Source organism: Anser brachyrhynchus (assembly GCF_964034855.1).
Source record: "Anser brachyrhynchus genome assembly, chromosome: 1".
NCBI lineage: Eukaryota > Metazoa > Chordata > Aves > Anseriformes > Anatidae > Anser > Anser brachyrhynchus.
This window is the reverse complement of record NC_137694.1, coordinates 197,971,111-197,988,692: the sequence shown is the minus strand read 5'-3', so window position 1 is coordinate 197,988,692 and position 17,582 is coordinate 197,971,111. Positions and strand designations below refer to the sequence as shown.

The 17,582-nt window shown below is 39.3% G+C and overlaps 1 protein-coding gene across 2 annotated transcripts in view; it reads left to right on the top strand.

Moving 5' to 3' along the window:
* ARHGAP42 (Rho GTPase activating protein 42) overlaps positions 1–17,582 on the top strand; it is a 171,858-nt gene that overhangs the window by 93,671 nt on the left and 60,605 nt on the right. For both annotated transcript variants that reach the window (XM_080592385.1, XM_080592386.1), the window contains exon 4: positions 5–76. In XM_080592385.1, coding sequence (XP_080448511.1) covers positions 5–76 — 72 coding nt within the window. The remainder of the gene's footprint in view (positions 1–4; positions 77–17,582) is intronic.

Here is a 17,582-nt window from a genome sequence, read left to right as displayed (position 1 = left end):
GCAGATCCAAAATGCGAATGATGTGCTCATAGCACCCCTGGAGAAGTTCCGTAAAGAGCAAATCGGAGCAGCAAAAGTAAGTGGCTATGGAAACAATTCTTTTTCATTTCCTCTTTCTTTATCAGTGTGTTTTGAAACCTGGACTAAAAACAGGCAGATATATTCAAATATATTTCATGCCATCATCATTAACATATTAATGAATTGAATGGAATTCTTTGCTTCAGAGAAGGAGATAAGCTAGATATGGAGTTTAAAGACTGAGCATATGCATAGGGTACAGGTCTTTCTGTGTATTGTGAGTATGTGAATCTTGCACATTCTCACCATGTGGAATTGTGTTTATTTTTTGATGTCTGCATTTAGGTTTCTTTCCACCTTGGGTTATCACAGAACCATACAGAGGGTTCAAACAGTTATCATGGGTGCAGTGGCCCTGAAGTTGCTGTTGTGTAAAGACCAAGAGAAGTCGGTATGCCACAGGCATGCTCTTTCCATCTGACTTCCCTCTCCACTTCACACAGCTGATGCAGTGTGGTGATGGTTATCTTTATGTTGCCCAGAGATTTTCCCATGGAGGACGGGCTGCAGTTGGTGATTTGAGCCAGTTCTTTGGTGTTAGCCAAACAGTGCTGGCTGCCTCTATCAGGGTTCAGTAGTCAGGAAAGCAGATGTTATTGGGAAAAAAAGATGTTAAAATGAACTTCATCTAGAAGAGCTATTTTCAGTCTGATTTTTAAGTCTGTATTTTTAAGTGGTTATCAGTCACTACTTTGATCCCACAGATGCTTAAAGGCTGTGGTAGTCAGATATATGGTTAATAACCTTTCCTCCTGTTACACAAATATGCTAGTTCTGAAGCATTTTGCATCTTGTACTAGCACTCATAAAATTTTCTGGGAAACTTTCCATCTGTAAGGTTAGGCGGGTACAAAAAATCTTTGATGTTGTAGCTGAGGTTGCACTTGTGCTGTACTCAAACAACCTCAGAAGGAGAACAGAGATGTTGGAAAGAGAGACTGCAGGCTTACGCTTTTTTTACCACTGTTGTGAATGTGCAGAAAACAGATGAGACTGTTTCCGCTCAGGAACTAAATAAACATTTGAGAAGAATTTTTACAGTGAACTTGAGGTCAGCTTTCTCTGAAATGGATGCTTTCTTACTTCTTGCTTGATATGTTTTTGTGTACAACTGCATTCTTTTCTTGTCCCACCCTGCTGCTGTTAGATGCAGGGGTGGAAGTTTGTTTACTGTGTTGCTGCACAAATCAAAATGTAATCCCAGCACAAAACTATTTGCAGTTTTCAGTGGGTTTTAGTTGCATTGTTCAGCTCTTTGAGCTGCCACTTCATTTTGTATTCCTATAGCTTAAGGGATATCGTTCTTGTCTGCCGAGAACGCTGTTTGAAAGCCTAACCTGCTGTGCTATTGATTGTCCTGGGACATCAGACAGAAGATCCATTGGTGGATCATACAGGGTTCTGTGCAGAAGTATATAAGACACTGCTGTCCCCTCTGACAAGCCTTGTCCCTTGTGATATCTCTCAGTAGATGTCAGAATATTTTAATGATCTAATTGAAGATTACTCATTTGATTTTTCAATCAGCAATTGTTCAACATTAATTCCAGAGTACTGCAGGACAGACTGAATCCTCTCCATTCAGTATATCACAAGGGCTAGTTTCCCCTCCAGAGAAAATATGGGCATTTACCCATCTTATATTATTTGGGGAAACGGTGATCATTTTGACTTGTCTGTAGTAACACTACAGTGTGTACTGAATGAGTACAGGAGAGAACCTGGATCTACTACATTTCTTCCCATGCCTAATGCATTTTATTATGCAACGTTATGTGTGCTTTGGGCAGTGTAGGATATTGGCTTGACACATCAAGACCACATGGAGAGCTCTCAGTTCATTGTTTTATAAAGTGTCAAATAAACTCGTATTTTCTTTTGCCGCTCGTGGAGTTCAACTGTCAAGTTCAAAAACAAGAGATTCAGACCACCCGCATGACCTAGACTGTGGAACAGTTTCATACATTCCCTCTGAATTGATTTTTATCAGCAGAAACAAATTCAATTGGCCTTTTAATAAATAAAATCAACACAAAGAAGTGGGTGATTAATTACATTTAATACTGTTTTTCTAGTAATTAAGAAATAGCAACATGCAATCTAGAAGTAACAAGATCACTTTGAAATATAGCAGAAATTTGGCTTTTCTGAAACTCCTTGTTAGTGAAGGGCATGGTCAGAGCACTTACCTCTGTGCCTGTTCACTTGGTTAAACCCTTGAGAATTTATGAACTCGTGTAGATATTGGATGAGTTTAGACTGCTAGTTATTTATCTGCAGTTAATGAAGGCTTGTGCAGAGATTTGGCTCTTTGAACTCCTCTGGGGTGATCTGAATTGATAACAAAACAGGAAACAGACGCTTTCTTGTTATTTGGATTCCTGCAGCAAGTTTCACAGGACACTGGGAATGTCACTTTTTATTAGAGATCTTCTCTAAACATGTCAGCTGTGTGGACCATGTATCAGCTGTTACTTTCTGCTCTGAAATATCATGTTTGAGCTGGATTTTCTCTAGTATTAACTTAAAACAGGGTAGAACTGTATAGTGAAACATGAATACACTATTATTTCTCTGTCATCACTCTCTCCGCCAAAACCCCAAACATTTCACTGTACCTGGTCCTCTCCAGACCGAGGCTGAGATGGTGTGAACCATGCAGGATAGCTGCTAGTTATGCCATATTAGATCTTTCTAGAGCACAAAATTTGCAAGTAATTTACATCACATGGGTTGACATTTGAAGAGATTAGGAATAGAAGTGTGAGATTAACTGTATAACTTTTGCATTGGTGATTTCAGCAGTAGTTAGAGATGCAAGCAGTTGGTCTTTGTGATCAGCTCTCCACTGTGAGAGCATATTTTCTAAGCAGTGGTGAGTATTGCATTATTTGTCTTCTAACTGGACTTTGAAATTTTTCATTTCTCTACTCCATTAAGCTGTGTTTCCAAACTTTTTCCAGGGAAAAAATATTTGCTAGCTTTGTTACTAATATGTGTAATAGGAAATGATATTGTGTGCCACTGTAAGAGAGCTTGCTGGACTTTTTTTTTCTTTCTAAAATATTAGGTAAAATTCATCTGGAAACAAAAAATCCTCCACCACTGCTGCACCACACATATGCACCCAAAAAAAAAAAGGAAAAAGAATATAAAATAATATTTTTCACTAAGACGATCACCATGTTGTTTTTATAATAAGTAATTTAGAGAGATTTTTACTACCGTAAATGTCACTTTTAATACAGAGAATGAGAATGTTATATTCCATCTTCAAATCTACATGAAATTTAGGCACAAAATATGATTACAGAAATCAAAGAGAATATGGAGGATAAAATATATCCTGTTGACATTACAAAGCTATACTTCAAATACAAGGACAGCATAAACCCAGAGTGCAAAGTTCAAGTGTTTTAGAATGTCACAAGAATAACATTAAAGACCAATTATTCATATGCACTTCAAAACCTGAAGGTACCCAACAAATCTGAGAAATGCTCTCCGTTAAACACTAGTGTTTGTAATCAAATTAACAATATACAAATCTGCATCACTTGCTCTTCTCGATTTATACTACTTGCTCCTCTGTTTTTATTGCACATATTTCAGTTCTTCCTTTTCTGTACACACTTAGTTTAAGTAAAGCTGAGTCGTCTCCAGAGACTACACAAACGTGGCTTTGCATTGGATAGCCCGTTGATTTACTCCATCTGAGCTTAAAAAAAAAAAAAAAAAAAAAAAGACCTCTGCAATTATTGTACAAATCCTAGCAAAAGCATGGTGAGCTAACTGGGAAAAGATTCCAGGCACGAAGCACTTGGCCTTTTTTGGTAAATGTGGTCTGCGAGTCCCCAGCTGGTAGCGGTGGTGAGGTCACTGTGTGATGTGCTGTGTGCAGTAAAGCCAAACTTCCACGGCTCTCTGCAGCCATCCAGCACTGCGTTTAGCAATATTTGTTCCAGTGTTCATTGACCTTTAGAGTAACTTAGGCGAGATCAAAGAAAACAGAAGCAATTTAGTTTTTAAGACTTAAAAGAAGAGTTTTGTTTCCGCCTTACAATTCCCTCTGTTTGTTTCATAAAGCTATTTATTTTGGCCTGGAGGGTTATTTTTTTATTATTATTTACTTTCATTCCTTCATTCATTCAAAGCTGTGAATCCCTTTCTACTTGGGAAACAAGTCCATGTTCACTGCTGGATTAATTTCTCACATTTATGTTCACATCTGTGCTTGCATGATGGTCCGGAAGCTGAGGATCATAAAGCAAAAAATGCATTACTTTTTTTAAGTCTGTCAGAAAGCTTGTCAAAGCAGAGTTCTCGATAGGTATCCAGGATCACTAAGGTATGCCAGAATGCCCATTTTGTGAACTGTTTTCCTTGGTATCTAATCAAATTATAGGAATTATTGGAAATCCTAGTATTTCTTCAACTGAGAGAAATGAGTGACCTTGCTCCAGTAGGTAAGGTAGAACGTGTTTGATTACAAGCCACATCTGCTGCTCAAGTTTTGGCACTCGTGTCCACTGGTTTTGGAGTATTTTAGTGTCAGTCTGAAGTACAGAGGGGAGGGGGTTGGGGAAGGGAGCAGAAACACAGCCCAGGCCAGGATCATTGATGTCCAGCTATTCCGAGTTAAAATGCAGCGCAGGTTTCCAGAAATGGTGAGTACCAGAGTTACCTGATATCTCTTCTGATAAGATAACTGATTCTGTAGGCAAGGAAATGCAGTGGATCAAAACTCTCTGTTTCAGCAAGGCATTTAAAGCACACTGCGTGAGACAATTTAGTTCAGGTGGAGATAAATACAAGAAACGTGAGAACTGGCTAATTGGGAGGGCAGTGAGTTTTGTTTGAGGGAGAGATTGTCTGGTTAGAGAAGAATTAGAAATTAGAAGGTCCCAAGGGGCAACTTGAGATCGGTCTCTTGCTTTATTTTCAGTAATGGTCTGGTACAAAATGAAGTAGTGCTAACACTATTTGGGGTTGCTGTAAGTCAGAGGTAATGCCAAAATAAAAGCGAAGGACTAGAGGATCGAGAAGGTGGAAGATGAAACTCCTTCCACAGGAATTGAGGAATTGAGGCTGCTAAATGGTCACAACACCACTGTAAATCAAAGAATTTACTGTAACAATAAAAAAAGTAAATCAGCAATCTATTTATCTATTTAGTCTTTAAGGATGTCTCTCTGGAAAAGTGCAAATTTTCTTTAGGTTTTCTTTTACTTATATCGTTTTTCATATTTTGAATTAAGCTAGTGAACTGTGAAAGTTTTAAACCTCAGTTACAAATACATTTATTTCCAAGGTGTTGGTCCTGGACCATTTTTATCATTTTATCCAAGAAATATTTTAGAATATGTTGTCTAATCAGATAGTCTTTGTTAAACTAGTACTGAGAAATGCAAGAACTGAGAGTTTAGTAGGTGGAAAAAATATTTCATAATACTAAATAGTGTTTGTGACAGTTGTAACCAAAAACGTTTGAAAATTTCTTAAAATTAAATTTTGTTAAAAATTTGTTATTTCATCTCGCGTTTTGCTATTTCCCTCAGATTCAGTGGGGGAAATGTCTATCAATCGTCCCAGATCTTAAAATTTGGAACAGCTGGATTGTTTTTCTATCAGCTGAAGCTATCTACTTTTTCCGTTTGTAATTTGCATTTAATAAAAATGTAAAGCATAAAAATGTTGTTAAAATATAGACCAAATATAGTTCCACTTTAAAAAAAATAGCTATTCAGATAAATCTATGGAAATAAGAATTTTTGAAAGACTTGCATCCATTTGGTAATAGTTATTACAATTTTAGAGAAGTACAAAATAATTCTAGTGCTACAGTGTGACTAGCCAGTGCTTCTTGTACACCTGTACATGAAAATATTTTGTAAGTTTCAAAACTTATGATAAAGAGCCAGGTGTGAACACACTTCATCTTCTCAGGCAGTCAGATTTTCATTTGCAGAAAGTCAAAGTGTTGAGCTGGGAGCTGTCACTGGCTGAGCACCTGGACCCAGAGGATTTTTGAAGCAATTAATATACTTGGAACAGCTCTTGTAATTCTGCAAATGCAATTATGGACACGGTAATGAAAAACTTTCCGTTCAATCCATTAACTGCAGGTATTTGTTAGAAAATTGGTTAATGTTATGTGCAAAGTCAGTTTTAATAAATTCTGCTAAATGCATTCTTTCTGCTACAAAATAGTTTAGCTGATTGATTGAAAACAATTTATGAAGCTGTTTTTGTTTGTTGTTTGTTTGTTTGTTTTTACTTTAATAAAATTCTAATTTGCATCCAAAAGCAAGCAGGTTTAAATTAAGGGTAAATACATTTCCTATTTCCTAGAGAGGGATAATTCAATTTACAATGTTCTGCCATAACATTTGAAAATTAAGACTTAGAATAAATGTGTTAATCTGTGAAATTGTTTAAGTGACTATGCAGTGTATTTTTGTTGGCAATAAGAATAATTGATTTTTAAAAATCTACAGTTAATAAAACAAAACTAGAAAACAAGACTTATGAGGAGCAGCTGAGGGAACTGGGGTTGTTTAGCCTGGAGTAAAGAAGGCTGATGTGAGACCTCATCGCTCTCTACAACTACAGGAAAGGAGGTTGTAGCAAGGTGCTGGCCTCTTTTCTCGGGTGACAAGTGGTAGGATGTGAGGACATAGTCTCAAGTTGCACCAGGGGAGGTTTAAATCAGGAAGAATTTCTTTGTGGAGAAGGTGATTAGGCATTGGAACCGGCTGCCCTGGGAGGTGGTGGAGTCCTCATCCCTGGAGGTATTTAAGAGACGTGTGGATGTGGTAGGATGTGAGGACATAGTCTCAAGTTGCACCAGGGGAGGTTTAAATCAGGAAGAATTTCTTTGTGGAGAAGGTGATTAGGCATTGGAACCGGCTGCCCTGGGAGGTGGTGGAGTCCTCATCCCTGGAGGTATTTAAGAGACGTGTGGATGTGGCACTAAGAGACATGGTTCAGTTATGGGACTTGGTAGGCCAGGTTGATAGTTGCACTTGATGATCTTGAAGGTCATTTCCAACCTAGATGTTTCTATGATTCTATCCTATGATTCTATGGGAAAGAGTACAAAGGAAAAAAAAGTAGCATGCATCAGCCCTTCTTTTGGAAGACAGCAAGAGAATGTAAACATGGAAGCAAATATGCCACTTTTCTAATTAAATTAAGTCTTTTTCCTTGCTAATTTAAATCAGCCCACAGTAATTGGTATCACGTTGAAGGATTCAGGAAGGTTGCGTCCTGACCCCACACGGCTGCTAGAAACCTACTGCATTCCTCCTGTGCAGTGATTAAAAGTACAAGCAAAGGCATTCATTACTGCCTCCAGACTTAATTTCCAGTTCACAGGGGAACCAAACCCCTTATTCAGTGCTTAGTTGCAGGAAGGATTTGGCAAGTGTTTTCAATTTAGAAAATAAATAAATAAATAAAGTTTTCTAAGTCTGAATAGGATACCGTAGCTCCGCTCATCGATTCTGTCCTTTCTTCCCCTCCCCTTAGCTGGTAAGGCCGAAGTGGCTGCGGTGCGGAGGGGATGACATTCCACACCTCCGAAGGATAAGGAGGAAAAGCAGGTCTCAAGGTTGCAGACAAGAACTTTGAAGAGTGTTAAGGAAAAATTAAGAGAAACAGACAGTGCCCAATTGCCCACGGCCAATTGCCTACGGCCTGGAGCCGGGCAGAAGTTAATTAATCTGTTAATCTATTATAAACTGTCTTGTTCTTTTGCACCAGTATTGGAGAAAATGAAGATTTCTTTCCCCATTGCTTCTTTTTCTTATGTGGATTATTGAAGATAATAGCATAAAAATACCTCTGTTATGTTTGGGCATTACTCAGATGGTGTTGACTCTACAGGTCATTAGTCCACACACAGGGTAGAGTCACGTTTCGCGTTCTAAATAGAAACTCTTTTTATTGTCACACTTGGCAGTATTGGTATGAATTTCCCTTGTCACTGCACGTTTCCATTCATCCAGTGTTTTGTTCTCTCTATGCAACAGGTTCTGCAGGGGGCTGGGCATATGCAAACACGCACTCTTTTACCATTGTAGCAATTCTGCTTTTGGAAAAGTGAGAATAAAATAGCTCCACTTCAAAGTGTCGTGGGTGACGGTAGCTGGAAAGCACCACATCTGTACTGTAACAAAAGGCAGGCATCATTCCTTGAAACTTGAATGTGTCTCAGTGTAGATATGGGAGCACCAACAACTCCCATCTTTCTGCCAGATGAACCAGCTTTATTATTATGGGATATTTCAGGCTGTAGTAGCCATCACAGAACCATTTCTTCCTGTAGAGCTGGCCAAGAAAGGGTTATTTTGGACAGTTGTTTTGATGACAAGATTGTCCCTCCCTGAGAAGTAAACTGAGAGCACTGGTGGAGCTTAACAGTGCTGCTGAGGCATGGCTTTTCCCCCAAAAGTGATAGTTTGTGTTCCTTTATCAGTGTTGCAAGAGGGACCCTCAAAATAGATGCTTTTAAAACAAAACAAAATCACTTCTGACATTAACCCCAGACTGTTTCCTTGTTTTTCCATAACTTTCTCATAACACATCTCTAGTTCTTCCTCAGATAAGAGTTACAGTCACGTCGCAATGACGTTGGAAGTGGCCTGGGAAAGCAAGCAGGGCTGGACATACCGCTGCTGTTTGGAGGTCAGGGATGTTGGCTCGTTGCTTGGCATGGATGGGAGAGAGATCCCAATGAGTATTTAAAAACAGAAATTACTACTTAAGAAAGAGATATTTTTATCTTCTGCTTATAAAATAAGCAGTGTGTGACGCTATAAGGTAGGCTTTCAGAATTGCTTTGTTTGAATAACACTGCATTCTTTGCAATCTTTTTGTAGTTTCTTTGAGTGCGCAAAAGAAGGAAGGTGGTTGCTAACTACTTGCAGGTGAAATGGTTCCTTCATACACTTTTTAGATTGAAGAGATTACTAGCGTACCGGGATATTGCTGAAACACGCTTCATTTGTGAGGTAATCTAGCATCCGAAATGAGGCATGGAGAACCTGAAACTGCAGCAGTGCCTCCAAGGGGTGGAGAGGAAGCCAGTGCTGACGGGAAGAAGTGGGGTGAGGAGGGTGGCAACACCACGGATGGGAGGCCACGAAGGCAGCTGTTTGGGGAACTGGGTGATGGCAACTTAGGGAGACAGAGGACCAGGTGAGGATAAGCAATGATGGTAGGAAAGGGGCAGTGGTGAAGACCAAGGGAGGATGTTGACTAGTGTAATACAGCTGTGAAAACTGGATGCTCTTTTTGCATTTGAAAAGAAGTTTACCACTGTGCCTGTTCTGAAGGCAATCCTTAATGTGGAGTGCAAAGGTGCCAGCTCAGTGACTTTACCATTTTGAATATTCTAAATCACAACGTGTATTATTACTGATTGCCTTTGATTTTTGAAGATTAACATGCCCCATTTCTGAGCTGGTTCCTTTGCTTTCATCACATAAGCAACGATTAAGGATTGAGTTGTATCTTCCGGGGTAATTTCTAATCAGCATATATGGCTGTACTGATGTCTACAAAAAAAAAAGTCTGGATTGCTTACAACACGAACAGCTTATTCCATATAATTTTTGATTGAGTACACTGAATTAACTCAAGCTTCCTTCTGAATTCCTAAACAGCATGTGTAACTTTAAAATCATTTAAGGTCACTAGCTTTTGGGTAGGAACAGGAGACCTTTTTGCTATTGTGATAAAACATTTTCAGCTTTAAAAAAATGTCCTAAACCTGCTTAAGAGAATAGTTTAAAAAGTCATTTTCTGCTGTTCTAGGAATCTTCATATTATTTAAGCAGTAATATGCTGAATAGCCTAAGTATGGTACTCCACTAAAAATACTTCATATTTAGTAGACAGTAAAAACAATAAAACCAGATTACGTGTGCAGACTTACCAGTCCTGCTGTTTGGGCAGGAATTTAACAGATTCCCAGACATCTAGCAACTACTCCTGGAATCAGCAAATGCCAAATAAACTCAAGACAAATCTGCAGCTTAATAATAGGGAGTCTAATGTGTCCTGCTTTGCAACCTGCCAGTATTGGCAGGTTTGCCTGTCTTTTCACAGCAATGCTGGGAACTTTGGATTATTTTTCCATTTCAAGAGAGATTTTATTGGAGAGAAATGAATGGCATCTTACAAACACAAGGCCAAATGCTGCTATTTGTTCATTTAACAGTAACTACTTCTTAGTTTGAACAGAATTTTAGATCTCATCAAAATAGTGAAAATTTTCAGCTTTTTTTTTTTTTTCAGTCTTTTGGTAAGGACATTCTGTCTGCATACATCTGATGTAATTAAATAGAGTATTATGAAATGGCTGTAGGGTTCTCCACTTCCAGGAAACACTTTGGAAACTACCTGATATTTGGATCTGTCATTACAGAAGACATTAGAAAGGGAAAAGAGTATTTTTTCAGAGCCTTATGAACCTGAAAGGAAATTATCTCTTGCAGAGTTATTCAGTATTTTACACAGATGTGAATTCCATCCTAAACTTGGATTAGTTTGGGACTCTTTAAAATATGTTGGTAGTTCTATGTATCTCATACCTGATTTGAAATGAGATTATTTTTTAAACTGCCAGTTTTTAATATCTGTCTTCATAGCTTTAGTGCTGCTAAACACTCCTGTATTTCCTGTTTATTGCCTTATTATTCTTCTTAGTGTCAATATGTGCCTTTTATTATGATAATTTGTGTCTTACACACCATATTCTTTTCTGCATTTTCATAGTTTGCATATGCTTGTAGGTTTTTAGTAAAGAATTGACTAAAAGATTTATAGTTGCTAGGTCATTTATTTTTTTATGTGATGAATTCAGCTTCAATTCAAACATGTTTTCACTAGCAGTTATGAGTAATGTAAGTCACAATTTATGGCTGTGTTAACCCTATTTTATATTGAGCAGCAATTGTTTCTTTATCAGCTATGATACAGCTTTGTTTCACTTCATATTATTTGCTAGCAGTACATAAAAGGATGCCCTTTAACCTCATAGCTTTCTCACAGACTTGGAGAAATCCTGTATTGTCCTGTCCTATTAAATTCTGATTGGGAAGAAGAGCAGAAGGGAACAAGTTTTATACGCCCTTTTTATTTCTCCTTTTGAAACATCTCTTTGGGCCTTATATTGGTCATGTGAACATTCACATAACAAATAAAATCTCTACCAAAAAGAAATCCCACCATCCAGACATCTATCCAAATGCAGTCTGTGTCCTTAGATGCCTGTGATAATTAGTTTTATTAAAAACAAACAAACAAAAATAACACACACACACACACACAAAATAATCTCTATCCTCCGTAAGATTTCTAAGGCAATATAAAATGAAGATAAAGTTATTTTCTTCTCAGAAGTTGTAAGAATTGATTCTTACATCTCCCATGAAATCCATAGGATCTGAACTCAAATCAGTCCTTGCAAGACTCAGTTTAATTCAGTATCCTACTTTTCCTTGTCTTATTACCAACTAAGAGATGATCCCCAAACTTCACAACTCCAAACAAAATACCAATACCTTTGCAGAAATACATTTTGAATTTTTGTTTGCAAAGTAATGAAAGTATGTCTTTGAAAAATGGATTTGAAGTCTAAAATCCAAGTAGTGAACCATCCCCAGTGTTCCGTTAGATTGATCTTTTTGTAGTTCTTGTCAAAGAGAAAGAAACGGAATGTGGCTTTACTGAATTCAGCTGAGCTCACCATTGCTTTCAGTTTCTTTCGCTGACAAATCTGTCTGTCTTGTCTTTCTGTTGCACTTCTGTAACACTTCCTACTGTTTCTGAATCTCAGCTTGAGATGGTGCAAAACATGTACTAATTTTGTGTGGTGAATAAAAAAAAATAATTGCAGCTGTGTTTCATAATGTTCACTTGTCTTCTAATTAAATAAGGGATTCTCAATGATATTTTTTTCTCCAAAAGTGCTTCTTTGTAATGTTTTCATTTCCTTTCTTGATCCTTTTAAAGTCACCTCTTACAAAAATGTGTTTTGTTTTGTTTTTTAATAGTTACACAAAAATACTGAAAATATTTTTTCAATATTGAAAAATTATTGAAAAGTTATTGAAAATGGGTTTATTTTTATTTTAAAGATTATCATGGTAAAATTTAACTATGAGTCATGTTAAAATTTAACTATGAGTTCTGGGACAAACAAAGAGTAAAAATATTTTATTTAGGGACAAATGTAGTCAAGATATGCTAGCAGATAAGTATAACACCGAAAGTCATCACAACTACAATAAACAGAAAGAAAAGTTCCCTTCCAGATGGCAAAGGCTCTTTATGAAAAGTAAAGAGGAATAATTTATATAATAATTTTTTTGGGAAATGTAACAGATTTGACATAAAATACTAGACACAGAGTAATGGCAACTTAGTCCATTAAAAAAAAAAAAATCTTGACATTCCCACTGGAAAAGAGAAGTCAAAATGTAATATGTCTTTCTGCTTCACATCCCAAAATGCATCCTATGGTTAAAATTTGTGGGAATCATGCCAGTGATTAGTTGCATGCCTGTGATTAGCTGCAGCATGGAATCAAAATCTTTCTGAACAGGAAAAAAAATATCTGACTGAATTGAGTGACCTTATTGATAGTTCATGTCAATCTTTTCATAGCCATACATTTCTGTAAAGCAAAGTGACTAGAGAATCATAGAATCACAGAATGGTTTGGGTTGAAAGGGACCTTAAAGACCGCATAGTTCGAACCCCCCTGCCATGGGCAGGGATACCTCCCACCAGACCAGGTTGCTCATAGCCCCATCCAGCCTGGCCTTGAACACCTCCCAGGGTGGGGCTTCTCTGGGCAACAGCTTCTCTAGGCAACCTGTGCCAGGGCCTCACCACCCTCTGACTAATGAATTTCTTCCTAATATCTAATCCAAATCTTATCATAGAATCATGGAATCATAGAATGGCCTAGGTTGGAAGGGACCTCAAGGATCATCTAGTTACAACCCCTCCGCAATAGGCAGGGACGCCAACCACTAGATCAGGTTGCTCAGGGTCTCATCTAACGTGGTCTTGAACACCTCCAGGGATGGGGCATCCACAGCTTCTCTGGGTAACCTGTTCCAGTGCCTTACCACCCTCTGAGTGAAGAATTTCCTTCTAACCTCTAATCTAAATCTCCCCTCTTTCAGTTTAAAACCATTCCCCCTTGTCCTATCATTATCTACCCAAGTAAAGAGTCCTTCTCCATCCTGTTTATAAGACCCGTTTAAGTATTGAAAGGTTGCGATGAGGTCACCCCGAAGCCTTCTCTTCTGTAGGCTGAACAGCCCCAGCTCTCTCAGCCTATCTCCATAGGAGAGGTGCTCCAGCCCCTTGATCATCTTTGTGGCCCTCCGCTGGACCCACTCTAAAAGCTCCACATCCTTCTTGTGCTGGGGGCTCCAGACCTGGACACAGTACTCCAAGTCTGGCCTCACCAGGGCTGAGTAGAGGGGGACAGTCACCTCCTTTGACCTGCTGGCCACTCCTCTTTTAATACAGCCCAGGATGCAGTTGGCCTTCTGGGCTGCAAGCACACACTGCCAACTTGTGTTGATCTTTTCATCCATCAGAACCCCCAAGTCCTTCTTTGCAACTGCTCTCAATGAGTTCTTCCCCCAGTCTGTACTCACATCCACATTTCCCTGGCCCAGGTGCAGCGCCCTTCATTTAGACGTGTTGAACGTCATTAGGTTCACGTGGGCCCACTTCTCCAGCCTGTTCAGGTCCCTTTGGATGGCATCCCTTCCTTCTATCATATCAACTGCAACACTCAGCTTGGTGTCATCTGCAAACTTGCTGAGGATGCACTCAATCCCACTGTGTCATCGATGAAGATATTAAACAGTACTGGTCTGAGGACAAGTCTGGTCCAAAGACAAATCTACCCTTTTTTAGCTAAAAAACATTACTTCTTGTCCAGTCGCAACACTCCATGACAAAGAATCCCTTCCCAGCTTTTCTGTAGGCCCCCTTTAGGTACTGGCAGGCCGCTGTAAGGTCTCCCCAGAGCCTTCTCTTCTCTGGGCTGAACAACCCCAACTCCCTCAGCCTGTCTTCTCAGGAGAGGTACTCCAGCCCTTTCATCATCTTTCTGGTCCTCCTCTGGGCTCATTCTAATACATCCACGTCCTTCTTGTGCTGGAGACCCCAGAGCTGAATGTAGTGCTCCAGATAGGGTCTTACCAGAGCAGAGTAGAGAGAGAGCTGTCCGTGCTGCTTATAATGCAGCCTAGGATATGTTTGGCTTTTTGGGCTGCGAGCACACATTTCCAGATCATGTTGGGCTTCTTATCAACCAGCACCCCCAGGAAAGGTCCTTCTCCTCAGGTCTGTTCTCAGTCCATTCTCTGGATTTGAAGGCCACCAGGTTTGTCAGGCACAATCTGCCCTTAGTGAAGTCATGTTGGCTGTCACCAATCACCTCCTTATTTTCCATGTGCTTTGGCATAGCTTCCAGGAGGATCTGCTCCATGATCTTGCCACACACAGAGGTGAGACTGACTGGCCTGTAGTTCCCCGTGTCTTTCTTTTTTCCCTTTTTTAAAAAATGGGGGTTATGTTTCCCCTTTTCCAGTCAGCGGGAACTTCACCAGACTGCCACAACTTCTCAAATATGATAGTGGCTTAGCAACTTCATCTGCTGGTTCCCTCAGAACCCTGGGATGTATCTCATCAGGTCCCATGGACTTGTGCACCTTCAGGTTCCTACCTGGTCTCGAACCTGATCTCCTACAAGGGCGGTTCTTCATTCTCTCAGTCCCTGCCTTTGTCTTCTGGAGCTTCGGATGTGTGGCTACAGCTCTTGTCAGTGAAGACTGAGGCAAAAAGTCATTGAGTACCTCAGCCTTCTCCATATCCTGGGTAACCAGGTCTCCCATTTCCTTCCAGAGCGGGCCCACAATTTCCCTAGTCTTCTTTTTATCACTGATGTGATAAAGGAAGCCTTTCTTGTTGCCCTTGACATCCCTAGCCAAATTTAATTCTAATAGAACATCTCTTGTGGGACACATCCATAATTAGTAGTATCTTGAGCAAAATTTATTTCCAAAAAAAATAATTTTCTCCTTTTGGAGATTGTTTAATCAGTTTCCAAATGAAACTATAATGGAAATCTAAGCAGAAAGTAAAAACAAGAATTAAATCTGGATCCAGTAGTATAAAGCTTGGCTCTGTCAAGGAAGTACTGGACGTTAATGAGACTTCCTTACATGCTAGAAGCTGAGCATCTGCTTAAGGGCTTTCCAAATAGTGATGTTGGAAATTTGAGGCATTTAGAACTGTGAATATTTTTATATTGATTTAAGGCATAGTGACTTGACCTACCTGAGAACAGTTAAACAGCTAGAGACAGACATTTACAATGCTTAGAGTCTGCAGACTGAACTTGATCTTTGCAAAATGTACTGGTAACGTATACACCAATATAAAATGTACCAAGGAATGCTTTTTTGTAATTTGTCTTTTTCTGTATTTAGAATTTTTATATTACATCCTCTGAATTGTCTCAACAGTGATTTCATATATATATATAATAAATGATGTTTTGAGAAAAAAAAAAGATTTATAAATTTCCAGGGCAAAGAGAAAGGATGAGGATTACTTGCAGGAAGGCTGTGCAAGGAAGAAAGGGAAGCGGAGGCTGAAGGGAATAAGAGGCTTGGTGCAGAGGTCAGCAATAGTATCTTCCTAATGGCCATGTACCTTATAGTTTATGTTATGGCTGGTGCTGGCTGTTCAGAAAACAGTACACCTTTCTTGTCCAGACATAGCTCTGTGCTCCTTGGAGTTTGATCCAATATGAGACCTAGAGACAGAGGCAGTCCTCCATCTCCTAAGCTTTGAGGAGATAGCTTCACATGGAAACTTAATTCATAAACCTCCTGGTTTGCAGAAAAGCAGGATTCCCAGTCTCACAGGCACAGATTGGAGGAACAAGGACTCAGATGACTCATTTGGGCAGCTGCTGTGTGTAACAGAATGTTTTGAGGATTGCAGAATGAGAGGCTGGATCTGGAAGGAGATTAACCTGTGACTTCACTTGAGATGCGCGTGTGCTGTGAGTCACTGGCTGAGTGTGAGGTGAGAGTTATCTTGGCATAAGCTGAAGTTTCATCTCTTCCAGAAAATGAATCACCTGCTTCTGTGTCTTTTCTTGTTAATTTCTATGAAATAAACAGTTTTCAGAGGCTTCAATACGTTCAAATGTGTTTTTACTGGCAAGTCTGATGGCATCTGAAGCAAAAGGAACTCACTTACCTGTCGAGGCCAGTGTTTTTTAGGCATTTCCCAGAAGCAGGTCTGAGATCTGCACAATGCCAGAAGCACTATCCTGCTGCCACTGCAGCCTTATTCCCAGAAGTATCACCTAGTAAAGTGACATACACAGTCAAAACTGCCAAGTGATCTATATTCTCAGTCTACTTCAGTTTATTCTCCTTACTCTCTCTCCTTTCAGTTTGTCTTTGAAGTGAGAAATTTTGATGTGTTAGAATCCAGTGAAAAAGAAAGAAGCTAGCAACGTTGTGCCTGGAAACACTGCACTTGGGCTCCAAGTTATCCTAGTATCAAGGAAAGCCCCAAATTGTTATCTTTCTCTTTAAATTAACTGGTATAAAAACTATGCATATAAAGTTTTGGTGGATCACCGTTACAGTGGGGTAATGTGTTTTGGGAAGGGACTGGCAAGGTGGGCAGAAGACCAAGAGAGCCTTCATATTCTGTTGATGGTGCCGTGGAGATCACCATGAAGCTTCATGTGAGGTGCAAGATGCCTCACAACCACAACTAGTTTATCTGTATTTATTTTATTTTATTTTTTGTCTTATTCTTGGATGGTTGTATCTGGTTAGATGTGATGATTTAATATTTGTGTTTTCTTTTTACATGCGAAGAGTATAGCTGACATGATCTGTAACTCATGGGGTTCAGGCACGGTTGGGCTGGGTGATTCCCAGTCTTACACAAGTAATCCTGCAGGAGATTTGCCTTGCCTTGTCTCATTCCTCAGTTCAGTTCTTCTTCAGTGTCCTACAACACTGTCCTTTGGTGTTCACTTTTCAGTGGTGTGGAAACATTTTTTTAGAAGTAATTCTCTTTGCATTTTTTATTGCGTAAGTTGACTGTGGCCTTGACTCAGCAATTCCCTCAAGACAGTGACTTTGCCACCTGTGTCACTTGGATTTCAAGTAATGTAATTCCCTTCTTTTTTGTCCAGCACCTTAGTAATGTCATCTCAGAAAATAACAGTAGGCAACTAGCTGCACCTTTTATTCAAAAGATACATATCTGTGGTCCATAACCATCTGAACTTGATTTCTGTTTGTGACTGGAGGAGGTGTTGATGTACTCAGCTTGCTCTTGCTTGATTGTAAGGGTCTGGAACTTGAATATTGCCCGAGAAAACTGTGGTCATGGAACTGATCTGTAATTTTGGTCCCACAAAAGCT